Source organism: Pan paniscus, chromosome 17 (genome assembly GCF_029289425.2).
Source record: "Pan paniscus chromosome 17, NHGRI_mPanPan1-v2.0_pri, whole genome shotgun sequence".
In the NCBI taxonomy this organism is placed as follows: domain Eukaryota; kingdom Metazoa; phylum Chordata; class Mammalia; order Primates; family Hominidae; genus Pan; species Pan paniscus.
This window is the reverse complement of record NC_073266.2, coordinates 98,020,990-98,034,072: the sequence shown is the minus strand read 5'-3', so window position 1 is coordinate 98,034,072 and position 13,083 is coordinate 98,020,990. Positions and strand designations below refer to the sequence as shown.

Sequence of the window (13,083 nt, the reverse complement as noted above, 5' to 3'; positions counted from 1 at the left end):
GTACACCCCATCAGTGATATTATTCCTCATATTCAGGGGAAAAGAGAATGACATTACTCCCAATAGCGCAGGAGGTGTACACACCCCTTTTGATATTGTTCCTAATACGCAGTGGAGGAGACGATGATATTACTGGCCATATTGCGAGGGGTGTACACCTCCTCTGTGATATTGTTTTTCATATCCAGGGGTTAGAGGATGACGTTACTCCCATGATCGTAGTGGGTGTACACCAATTCTGTGGTATTGTTCTTAATATCCAGGGAGGGAGAGGATGATATTACTGTCACTATCGCAAGGGGTAGACACTCCTTCTTTGATATGGCTCCTAATATCCAGGGGGGAGAGTATGATATTAATCCCAAAATCGCTGTGGGTATACACCCCTTTTTGATATTGTTCCTAGTATGCCGGGGGAGAGTCTATGATATTACTGCCCATATCACAGGGTGTGTACACCAGAACTGCTATATTGTTTCTTATTTCCAGCAATGAAGAAGTTGATATTACTCCCAAAATGGAATGGGCTGTAAACCCCCCATAAGATATTGTTCCTAATATCCAGGGGGAAAAGGATGATATTACTTTCAATGTTGCAGCAGGTGTATAATCTGCCTGTTATATTGTTCCTAATATCTGGGGTGGGGGCGGCGGAGTGAGAATGATATTACTCGCAATATCTCAGAGGGTGTACACTGCCCCTGTGATATTGTTCTAAATATCCACTGGGGTAGAAAATTATATTATTCCCAATATCGCAGGTGGTGTAAATGCCCCCCGATATTTTTTCTAATATCCAGGTGAGGTAGGATGATATTACTCCCAATATCACAAGCGGTGTACACACCTTTGATATTTTTCCTACTATTTACTTGTGGAGAGGATGATATTACTCCCAGTATCGAAAGAAATGTCCAAGCCCCCTGTGATATTGTTCCTAATATCCAGGTTAAAAGAGGATGACATTACCCCCAATATCACAGGGGGTTGGCTGTACACTCCGCCTGTGATATTATTTCTAATATCCAGGGGAAGAGAGAATAATATTACTCCCAATATCGCAGGGGCTGTACACACCTTGTGATATCATTCCTAATATCAATGAGGGGAGGAGATGATATTACCACAAATATCAGAAGAGGTGTACACCTTTCCTGTGATATTGTTCCTAATCTCCATTTTGGGAGAGGATGATATTACTCCCAATATCTGCTGGGGGTATACACACCTTCTGTGATATTGTTCCTAATATCCAAGTTGGGAGAGGATGATCTTACTCCCAATATCGCTGGGGGTATACACACCTTCTGTGATATTGTTCCTAACATCCACAGGGGAAGAGATTAATATTACTCCCAATATCCCAGGGGGTACACGTCCCCACTGTTATATTGTACCTAATATCAAGGGGTGGAGAAAATGATATTACTCCCAATAGCGCCGTGTGTATACACCCCTCCTGTGATATTGTCCCTAGTATCCAGGGGCTAAAAATAGATATTACTCCCAATATCCAGGGGATAGAAGTTGATATTAAACCGAATATCACAGTGGGTGTACACAACTCCTATCATATTGTTCCAAATATCCAGGCAGAGAGAGGATAATATTACTCAAAACATTCCTGGGGGTGTACACAGCCCTCTGTGATATTGTTTCTAATATACAGAAAGGGAGAGGATGATATTACTCTCAATAAACAGAAGGGTACAATTCCCATGTCATGTTGTTCTGAATATCTAGGGTGAGAGAGGATGGTATTACTCCCAACATTGCAAAAGTTGTAAACACCTTCTGTGATATTGTTCCTAATATCCAGGGAGAAAGAAGATGATATGACTTTCAATATCGCAGGGGGTGTGCACCCCCCTCCCCATGATATTGTTCCTAATATCCGGGGGAAAGAGGATGATGTTACTCCCAGGATCGCAGGGGGATGTACACCCCCGTGATATTGTTTCTAACATCCAGAGGGGGAGAAGTTGATATTACTTCAAACATCGCCGGGGGTGTACACCCCACCTGTGATATTGTACTTAATATTTAGCGGGAGAGAGGGGGGTGATATTACCAATAACGTAGGGGAAAGTCAACCCCCTCTCCCCCGCTGGATATTACGAGCCATATGACAGGGAGGTGTCCACCCCCCACCATATGGAGAGTAATATCACCCTGCTCTCCCCCCACCTCCAGCTTCTTTCTGCTAAGGTCCCCTTGCCCCTCCAGGTGGCTTTCTTGGGCAGGGCATAAAAGAAATTACGTGGTTTTCTTGCTCAGATTTGTTCGCAAGTCCACGAGAAATACTCAGGGAGTCTTGCAAAAATCCGGTGTTACAGCAGCTAAGTCAGCCAGCTAGCCGTGCCCTACAGTTGAGATGGCATGTCATGATTCCCCTCTCTTTTACTTGCTGACTCCTCCTCAGCCTTCCGGACTCTGCTTAGGTGCCTCTTCCTCCAGGTTGTCCGCTCCCATCCCCACCCTTCCTTACCTGCTCTCCTAATACCATGGGCTGATCCAGCGCAGCATTTGTCGCACATCTTACAGCTGCCTGCCTCCAGTCTGTATCCGGACTCCACAACCTGAAGGTAAGGGCTGCATCTGCCTTGATCATCATTGTATCCCTTGCTCCTACAACAGCACCTAACACAGAGTAATTCCTCAGTCAACATTTTCTGGATGGGTGAACAAAAAATAAATCTACACATCAAGTGAAAATTAGGCTGAGCAGAAATGAAGCAAGTGATAAAGTACAAGAGAAGCTTCTACCTGTTATTCTAGGCATGCTAATTCTAATTTTAGAATTGCTGTGGTTACTTCATGTTACTCTGCCAGGCTTCAGTGTTAGGCAAGGGCAATTCTCTGTGTAAGCAGGGATAGCTTTCCTCAAAGGTCCTGTTGGTCCTGGGAAGTGATGGTACATGTGACTCATCCCTCAAACCAGAAGGCTAAGCTAAACTAGCAGGAGAGCTGCAGCAGGAACCTTCTGGCAGGAAAGAAACAGCATGTTCTGTGTACCACCCGTGTGTGACCGGAAATAAAGGATGCCCACCATGTGAAGACTGACCAGGACGCAGAGAGAAGGACGTCAGGCAAGATCCCGCCCGTGCTTCGGAACATAACATGTCTATTAGCATCATTAAGTACTAGCTGACATGCATAGAGCATTGAGTATGTGCCAGGCACTGTGCTAAGCACTTCACATTCACTATTTCATGGAATCCCCACCATGGCCCTATAAGGCGAAACTTATAAATATCACCATTAGATAGATGGGGAAATTGAGGCTTGGAGAGGTTAAGTTGTTTGCCTGAGGTCACAAAGCTGGTAAGCAGCAGAGCTGGAATCCAAACCAACAGAAATTCCATCTAGATGCCCAACTCCTCACTGCCGTCTATCCTTGGAAACTAGACTAGTCTCCAAGGAAACATGAATCTACATTTTCTTTCAACTAATAAGAGCTCTTTCTTTATGGTAATTATTTAAATAGTTTTAATAAAAATTTAAAATCTATTTCAAGATTAAAGTTTCAAAGCCATCAAACATCAAATATATATGAAAATACATTTGTATACATTATAAACAGATATATGACGTGACATGAAGTGCTGGATCCAGTGCATCAGAAAATACACGCAAATATAAAATACCCGACAGCATTATGTAAAACATCAGCTGCTTGCCAAATCGGCATTAAATACTTAAGCACTGTGACCTGTTGCTTAAAGTATTACAAATCCAGCCTTATCTAAAAATCTCTATTTGTCCTAGGAAACTAATACTTTTTAAAAACAATAATTTGGTAATTTTAATAATATTTAGATCTATCTAAACTTAAAGCCTATATATTTACCACCCTTTTACATGCTTACCAGTATTACAGACACAATAAATTTTATCAGGTATTTTTGATAATGTGCTAGGAATTGTTTGAAATATAAAGAAGAATAAGATTTCGTTTTCACCATCTCAGAGATTCCAGATAGTGGTGGACACAGAAACCCGTGAAAATAACTGCAGGATGAAATAGATGAAATTATAGAAGCCCTATGTACCATGGAAAAATGGACATGGACATGGAAATTTTATTTCATATGCATACTCGTTAAAGAAAGAAGAAGCCTAAAAAAGTTAGCTACCTTTGGTTTTTATTACTTATGTCTTACACTCAAGTGAACTTTTTTCTGTCTAATCTAATATCATTCAAATCCTGAGTCCTTTTAATTAAGTTATCCTAAAATGAATTTTCATGAACACAGAATTTGTGCTATTACTCTATCTGCACCTCATGGATATTACCACATTTTAGATTTTATGTTTTAAAACACAAAACAATATAAAACCTAAAGTTTTAACATAAAATGTCTTTGGATCTTCAACTAAAATACTAAAGATATAAAAAACTTTATTCTCCTCAAGATAAAACTAGATTTAAAATTGTCAATGAAATAGTTGATTGATCATTTATATTTCTATAAATATACGGAAAATAATCTATTTTTTAATTGTAAGACATTACAATTTTAGATTGTATTTGCATTTAGGAAAATTTCACATAATCTTTACCAGATCCATGCTTACTCTGATAAAAATTTGTTTTTTCAATAGCTGATTCTTCAAAATATCTTGACTAATCCTTCTCCCTCTACAAACAATATTATTATTTGCCAATATTCAAAAGTCTGAATAAACGACCTTATCCCTGGGAATATCTTGCCAAAAAACTATTACCTGCAGCTACAAAGTCCAGAATGTCAACTTCTTCAGAACAAACAGTTCAGTTTCTCCCATAAAAAATGCAAGGGAAACAAAAAAAAGAGGATTGAGGAAATCTAAAAGAGATATAATAGCCCATATCAACCAAACACAATACGTAACCCTTATTAGCATTCTAATTCAAACCGATCAACTAAACAAAAAGTTTTTAGACAATTGAAGATATTTAAATATTGCCTGGATAAACCGATGCTATTAATGGATTATTTAGGTGTGATAATGGTATTGTGGTTACATTGATGGGAATCTTCTTTTTTATAAATGGGGTCTTGCTATGTTGCTCAGGGTGGTCTTGAACTCCTGGCCTAAAGTGATCCTCCAACCTCTGCCTCCCAAAGAGCTGGGATTACAGGGAGGAGCCACTGCACCCAGTCTCATTGATGGAATTATTATCTTTTAGAGAAATATTCAAAAATACAATACAATGATAGACTATCTGGGATTTGATTCAAAATAATTCAGTGGGGAGGGGACTGTCAGCAGATAAAGAAGACACAAGGTTGGCCCAGAGGAGAAGTACATACAGGTTAATTATACTAATCTCTTTATAAACATTGTTTGAAATATGACATAATGTATCCTATACAACTGATACCTTGAGTAACACAATAATAGTCCCCTTAATTTTAGGAACTACTGGTCATAAATATGCCCTTACATATAGACATCTCCTCTATACATAGCAAAATCACATTATTTGACAAAAAGGAAATCTCTTAGGCTACGTTCAATCTTATTGTTCTCTTTGCCTGGATTTGGGAATAGAAACTGCTTCACTGGCTAAGTAAATCATAACTGTCCCAAAATATTCTTAATTACTGATTTCAATAAACATATCCCTTTGTTCTAAGAACAATTAAGAAAATGAAGTTTATGTTCAGGTAAACCTGACAATGTTAAGGTAGTTGAGTAACAGGGAAGTAATGATTGACTGAATTTCATACTGAATTCTCAAATCCTTTTTCTTTTTCTACTCTAATGTTTCCTTTGGATGGGGCGAATTCTAGTATTGTTAGCGATCACCTATGTAACTTTTTTGCAGGTGGTGTATATGGAATCAATTAATGCTTAAAACCAATTAAAAATAATTTCAGTGATTACATGAAAACGCAGCTAGAAAAACTAAAGTATTTTTGTAGAGATTATGAGAAGGTTACATTAACAATCAGAATAAGGTTACTATTTAGACTGTAATCAGGTGTCAATGTGGAAAGAAATTTCTGAGCGTTTTTCCGGAAGGCTGGGGAGGAATGAGAATCATGACTCTCCACACTTCCAATAAAACGTGGTGAAGCACTGGTGCAAACTCTCAGAAGCCACCATTTGCTAAATCTCCCCGCCAGCCTTGTCAGTCCTTACCGCCGTTGGATTCCATTATTTTTCTCGTGGTTTCTGCTGTTTCTCTCAATTGTCTAACGACCGTTATTAAGTAAAAATGAATGAAACGGGGCCGTGTGATCTAGGCAGCCTGGAGATGAGATTTTGGAATCATAAGCTACCTTCCAATGTATAAACAGATTTTATTCATTTTGGATACTCAATGTCCACAGAATCGGCACTGTAGGATGTGACTGCCCTGCCAGAAGGCATCTGCTCGGGACTTGCTGGCAACCGACAGTCCCCTCTGCTTGCAACCCTCGGCCAGCCGCCGGGGACCCCTAGTCCACCGGTTCCCGGACGTTCTCTCTACTCTCCAGCGGCCACCGCCTCCACTCCCACCCCGCTAGTCCCGAGCCTGCCGGCCCGAGGGTTCGCAGAGGGCCAGTCGTTGCGACAGCCCCGCGTCCCGGCCCCCGCGTCTCTTGGACCTTCCCCCCAGGCCAGCGCAGCCCGCGTCCCGGGCAAGGTTCACGCTACCAGGATCCAGTGCGGGGCGACGAAGTGGAGAGCTGCAGCGAGACTCCGAAGAGAGATTCCGGCTTCGCGGGGCGGCGCGGAGCCCGGAGCTGCCCACCTCCGCCGCCTTGGGAAGGCGGCTGGGATTAGAAGGTGGCTTCGGGCCCGCAGGGAGTCCGGGGGAGGGATTCCCGGTACCGCCGGCACCGACGTCGAGGGGTGCCTGGGTTCTTGGGGACCACGAGAGGAAAAAGAACGAAAATCACACCAGGGAGGAAGGACGCGCGGAACGCCCCCCTGTGGAGCAGGTGCTCTGGTCAGGCGTGGGCCGGAGCGCGGTCTGGGGGAGTCTGGCGGCGCCGTTGCCCGCACGCGGCAGAGGCTGGCAAGAAAACGCACAGCCCAGGGCGTGGGGAGGGGAACGGACCGCGCGACAAGAAAACGCACAGCCCAGGGCGTGGGGCGGGGAACGGACCGCGCGAGAAGAAAACGCACAGCCCAGGGCGTGGGGCGGGGAACGGACCGCGCGAGAAGAAAACGCACAGCCCAGGGCGTGGGGCGGGGAACGGACCGCGCGACAAGAACACGCACAGCCCAGGGCGTGGGGCGGGGAACGGACCGCGCTACAAGAACACGCACAGCCCAGGGCGTGGGGCGGGGAACTGACCGCGCGACAAGAAAACGCACAGCCCAGCGCGTGGGGCGGGGAACTGACCGCGTGACAAGAAAACGCACAGCCCAGGGCGTGGGGCGGGGAACTGACCGCGCGACAAGAACACGCACAGCCCAGGGCGTGGGGCGGGGAACGGACCGCGCGACAAGAAAACGCACAGCCCAGGGCGTGGGGCGGGGAACGGACCGCGCGACAAGAAAACGCACAGCCCAGGGCGTGGGGCGGGGAACGGACCGCGCCACAAGAAAACGCACAGCCCAGGGCGTGGGGCGGGGAACGGACCGCGCGACAAGAAAACGCACAGCCCAGGGCGTGGGGCGGGGAACGGACCGCGCGAGAAGAAAACGCACAGCCCAGGGCGTGGGGCGGGGAACGGACCGCGCGACAAGAACACGCACAGCCCAGGGCGTGGGGCGGGGAACGGACCGCGCGACAAGAACACGCACAGCCCAGGGCGTGGGGCGGGGAACTGACCGCGCGACAAGAAAACGCACAGCCCAGCGCGTGGGGCGGGGAACTGACCGCGTGACAAGAAAACGCACAGCCCAGGGCGTGGGGCGGGGAACGGACCGCGCGACAAGAAAACGCACAGCCCAGGGCGTGGGGCGGGGAACGGACCGCGCGACAAGAAAACGCACAGCCCAGGGCGTGGGGCGGGGAACTGACCGCGCGAGTCTTTCGGCGCGTCTGGGTCTCGGCGAGAGAAAAGCGCTTCCTGGCACCGGGGGCGGTGGCACAGAGGCCAGGAGGAAGAAATCCGGGCCCTGGCCCAGGTCAGGCTTCCACCCCTGTGACCCGCAAGAGGCCCAGGCAGGAAAGGTGGCGCGCGCGAGTGGAGTTAGTGGTTCAGAAAGCAAACCTGGCCAGGTGCTACTGCCTGAGGGTCGTCGGGCGAGTTTCTTAATTTCCCCGAGTTCCTTATTTCTAGTCTGGAAAACGGAGAATTCCATAGTGTCTTCTTCAGGGAGTGCTGGGAGTGCTGAAGGAGGATCCGGTGCCTGGCAGACCAGGAGCAGGGGGGAAACAGTTGGCCGATACTGTTACTATTATCAGCGTTATTAGCGGGCAGGACAGTGAGGGGGGGGGTCGGGGGTAAGGGGCCTCCCCGCGCCTCCCAGCCCTTCGCGCTCGGCTCCAGCTCTTTGGCTTCCTTCCCTGGGCAGCTCTAGGCTTAGCTCTCAGCCATTTCTCAAGAAGACGATCCCGAGGGTCGAAGACCACCCCTGACCCTTGACCATGGACTCTTCGTGTAACTTGGAAGAGCCGTGATTTTAAAACCCAGCCTCAGGGTTACGGAAGCCCGAGATCTGGGAGGCGTCCGGGACCTCCCTCCCAGAACCGCAGGGACCCGGCCTGGGATCCAGAGTGTGGCCTCTCGCTCTGTGCAGTCAGGAAGGCGGCCAGGTCTGGTCACCGCGCCAAGAACTACGCACCTCTGGGACGCGTCGTTGCGGGGCGGTGGGGGGGCTGGGGCGCCTCCACGACGCCTGGTCTGCCCGGCAAGTGCTTGGTGTCGTTGGTGGGTTCGTAGCTGCGACAGGTAAACGTCCGTTCCGCGAGCCGGGCAAGGCAACCCCTGCGGGTCGCACCCGAAGGCCGGACCTCTCCAAGCCGCCTGGGTGCTTCCAAACAGGTGGACCCGAAGCTCCTGTTTGATCGGAGAATAACGTTTAATTTACTCCGCCACTGAATTGATGGTTTAAATATTCATCTTTGGATATGGTTTAACATTAGGCAAAAATTAGGAGCTTGGAGGCGGTTCCGGGAAGGGGTCTGACCCTCAGTCACCCATGTTCGTAGCTGTGTTGGTCTGCCCTCGGGCAAGAGAAGGAAGATAATTGGGAGGGTGCCAAGAAAGCCTAGAGAAAGTCCCTTCTGGGTTCAGCGGCCGGCTGTAGCCGCTCTCCCAGGACGTTTGTTGACAATAAATGAAGGAAGGTCGGCCTGGAGACGTTTTCGCACAACGGACAGAGGGGAGTTGGAACGTAAACCAGCGAGAACCTGGCATGAAATAGGACCCCTCTATTCTCAGTTTGTTTCCAAACTCTTAGACTGCCCCAGCCCTGCCGGATTTGCTAAAAGTGGTCTATTTTGGACGCTGGTGGTGCTATGGGGCTGACGGCTACCCATGCAAAGAAGAGGGAAGAATTGGAAGCTGGGGTCTGGGCAGCTACCAAAGGTGGGGCTTGGGAACTTTTCAGAACGTCCTCAGAACCGCAGGAGCCAAGAGGAAATCTCCCGTAGGGGATCTCAGGTAGGGCATGCCAAGAAATTCCAAGAGACGGGATGGAGAAGAGAAGCCGGAGAAAAATCGGCCAATTAGACTACTGTAAAAATGTGTGTCTCCATGTTTGTCCTCCCTCCTGAAATAAGAAATTCATAGCTGGGGGTGGGGAGTAGATGGGGGCTGGGGGAAAAACTTTCTCACATTCACAGAGCAGCTTCCCTCAAAGCGGCACGGAATCGGGAACCCCACTCAGGACAGGGGAAAACGGCCAAGTTCCTAGAAATTTGTTTTCTTTGTGGGGAGCAATTCATGATGGGCGTTCTTGTCTGGTTTCCCCCCACTCCGTCCCCTGACGCCGAGTAACACTTAAACCTTTCTAGTTGCAAAGTCTTTTCAGAGTTTTTTTTTTTTTAAGAAATAAGTTTTGAAAATTCTAGTGCTTAAAATATATATATATATATTTATAGCCTTTTATTTTCCCTGAGTACATGTTGGCCACTACATTCCAAATTGATCTCAAATGGTTTTCCAGCTTGTTGGGGGGTGATGAAAAATAAATGGAGAATATATTTACATGCCCTCCTATTCTTTTCTTTTAGAAGTCTCATAAATAGTAAATTTCCTATTTTAAAAGCCAGGACATTTTCAACCTCAAATATTTGGAATTTTTAAAGGCCATATTAAAATGGATTACTTCTGCTATCTACAATAAATATGAATTGGGAAAATAAATTGTTTGAGGGAAAATAATGTAGGTTTTAAAAAGTTCCATTTAGAAAGGGAAGAATGAGACGTAATAGAAAATAAACGATGTAATGTAGTGACTTAGCATTTTATTTCGTCTATATAACTAGGCTTAATTTTAACACCTTAATTTTAACATTAAAGATGGCACGTCAGACACACAGATAAGAAATCAATGTTCTGAAATTAATATCCTACTTACATTAAACATCCCCATCAGGAAGACACAGAGAGTAGAAGCATTTTGCAGTAGACTTAGGAATAATACTTCCAGTTCCAAGGAAGTGAAGAAGGGGGAACATGTTTGGCATCGGAGGCTGTGTTTTTGTTTGCTTGCTTGTTTTTCTTTTAATGCCAGAACAAAATACCCCACTCACGTTCATAGTACCCCAGGAAATGTGCAAATCGGGAAAGCCATAGAAGCCACAACCGAAGGCAAGAAAAGATGACTTGACGCCCTGCGAAGGTTACGTTCAGGTGGTTTTTAGAGGAACGTAATCCAGCTGTTTCTTTCTAACCATTTTGCAGCGAACAGAGGTTCGTGTTTGCTCTCCAGCGGGATTCAGATGCACACGCCCAGTATGGGCCGCGCAAGGTGGAGTGAGCAGCTGCGGGTCGCTCCCCACTCCCACCTGGCTCTAGGAGGGCCCTGCGGAGTTGGCCAGGGAAGTGGGCGTGGGCGATACTAAAAAAACTGGTGAGGTCCCCTCTCCGCCCAAAGGGGCAGCCAGCGATGTCAGCCTAGAGCCCTCTGCCACTGCCTGATACCTCAGCAGCGCCGACGCGGCCGACAGGTGCCCGCCCAGCACCGCGCCCTTGGTGGGAGCGCAGCCGTTGGCGCAGTCCTCCTCCTGATGCTGCTGCTATTGCTGCAAAATTGTCCGAGCAGCGGCGGCGGCGGACACTTGCAGCAAAGGGGAAGCGGCCTGGGGATGCAACAGGCTTGATGGTCGCTGGAGCAGGTGGCAGTAGCTCCACACGGTCGGGGACAAACTCTGCGCAGCCCCTGTACCCACTCCCCTGACCCCTTGCATAATACTCTCAATGCTGAAAGAGATGCATCCGCCTCCCGGTGGCGACGCCAGACCCTTGCCCTCCTCCCAAGGCTGAGGACCAAGTGAGGGCTGCAGCACGGGAAGGGTGCCGGGGTCGCCAGGTCCGCGCCTTCTGCTTTCTTCGGTGCCCCGGCATAGACGGGGGCCGAGAGCAGTAGGTAGCGAAGAGGATGCGGGTGCAGCAGAGCGTAAGGGCGTCTCCCGGGGGCGGTGTTGGGGTAGGCCCCAGGGACTGGCTGCGGCGGGGCAGGGGCCCCAAGCAGAGGGCCTGGGCGGGGGTTGTGCAGGGCGGCGTGTGCAGCAGGTAGAGGGAAGGGGTGGGGCAGGTGGGCTCCCGGGGTCAGTTGGTGGCGCTTGAAACGCTTCCTACGCCGGAGAAAGCTGCCATTGTCGAACATGTCCTGCGAGGCGGGGTCCAGGCTCCAGTAGTTGCCCTTGCCTGGGTGGCCCGGCTCGCGGGGGATCTTAACGAAGCAGTCGTTCAGCGAGAGGTTGTGGCGGATGCTGTTCTGCCAGGCGGGGAACTTGCGGCGGTAGTAGGGGAAGCGGCCACTAATGAAGGCGCAGATGCCGCTGAGCGTGAGGCGCTTGTGCGGGTTTTGCAGGATGGCCATGGTGATGAGCGCGATGTACGAGTAGGGAGGCTTTGCCGGCTGCCGGGCGTCTTCAGAGGCCGCCGCAGACCTTGGCGGTGCCCTGAACTTGGTGCCAAACTCTGAGGGGTCGCTCGGGCCGCCGCCGCCCTCGATGTGCTCTCGGGGAAGCGCAACCCCGCCCCACCGGGCCACCTGCAGCCCCGGCTGGAGCGACTGCTCTAGGAACTGCTGGCTCGCCTCCTCCTCCTCGTCTTCCACCTCGTCTTCATCTTCCTTCTCTCCCAGGACATCGATTTTACCGTCTCCCCCATCGGAGTCCCGGAGGCTGCGCTGCGGTGTGGAGCGAAGGCGCTCAGCTCTTGGCAAGTTCATGGAGGAGCAGGTGCTTCAGTCGCAGGGGATGTGGCGGCCGATCACCTGGCCTGGGGCGGGCTGAGCTAGAAGCCTGGGATGAATGTTGCAAGAAGCAGGAACGCTAGTGGTTACCCTTTGGGATGTTTTCGTCTGCTTGTTTCTACTCCTTTGCAACAACGTCCGGCAAAGATGCCTTTGCCTTTTATAAAAGCTTCTTCAAGACCATGTGTGGTGGACTCCCCCCTTTATAACCCTTCTTCCCGTACCTCGGAGCGGTGCCACTTCCTCCTAACGTAGTCCAGGGATGATGGTCTTCTGGGCAAACACCTGTCCGGAGAAAAGCCCAGCCCCCTCCTCCTCGCACCCACCTGCCACCAAGGAAGATGCTCTACTCATCCGGTGCAGCCAGACAGTTGGCAAGCCTTTGCACGGGTTCTGTTAAGGCACATTTAAACCCGCGCAAATAAAAGCGAGGTAGGAAAGTATGATACTCAACATTCTACGATATCAGTGAGCAGCAGAAGGCCCCCCAGAAAGCTGTCTCTGGTCCAGCGGCGAGGAGCCCCCACAGGTAGGAGCCACCAAACGCAGTGACCGCGTGCTCTGCTCTCCAGCCCCTGTCAGATCCGAGGGCACTTTGCAAACTCTCCGAGGCCAGGAGGCCATGCATCCTCTTTACCTCCTGCCCTGGCCATGACTTCCATCATCCCCGATCTGACCCTCACCACTATCAGGCACCCTGAAAGGGAGCGCGTTCGTGGATGGTAAATGCTAGCCCTATGGGCAGGGGCTTCCTGGCCTGTGCCATGTGACCCTCCCTGACAC

General features: G+C 49.2%; 1 protein-coding gene across 1 annotated transcript; it reads right to left on the bottom strand.

Annotated features, from left to right (window-relative positions):
- Nucleotides 1-10,325: 10,325 nt before the first annotated feature.
- LOC129394599 (forkhead box protein D4-like 3) lies at nucleotides 10,326-12,599 on the bottom strand. Its single transcript, XM_063597389.1, has one exon. It carries the CDS (start codon nucleotides 12,274-12,276, stop codon nucleotides 11,023-11,025), a length of 1,254 nt encoding a protein of 417 aa, XP_063453459.1. The 5' UTR covers nucleotides 12,277-12,599; the 3' UTR covers nucleotides 10,326-11,022.
- Between the last annotated feature and the right edge of the window lie 484 nt (nucleotides 12,600-13,083).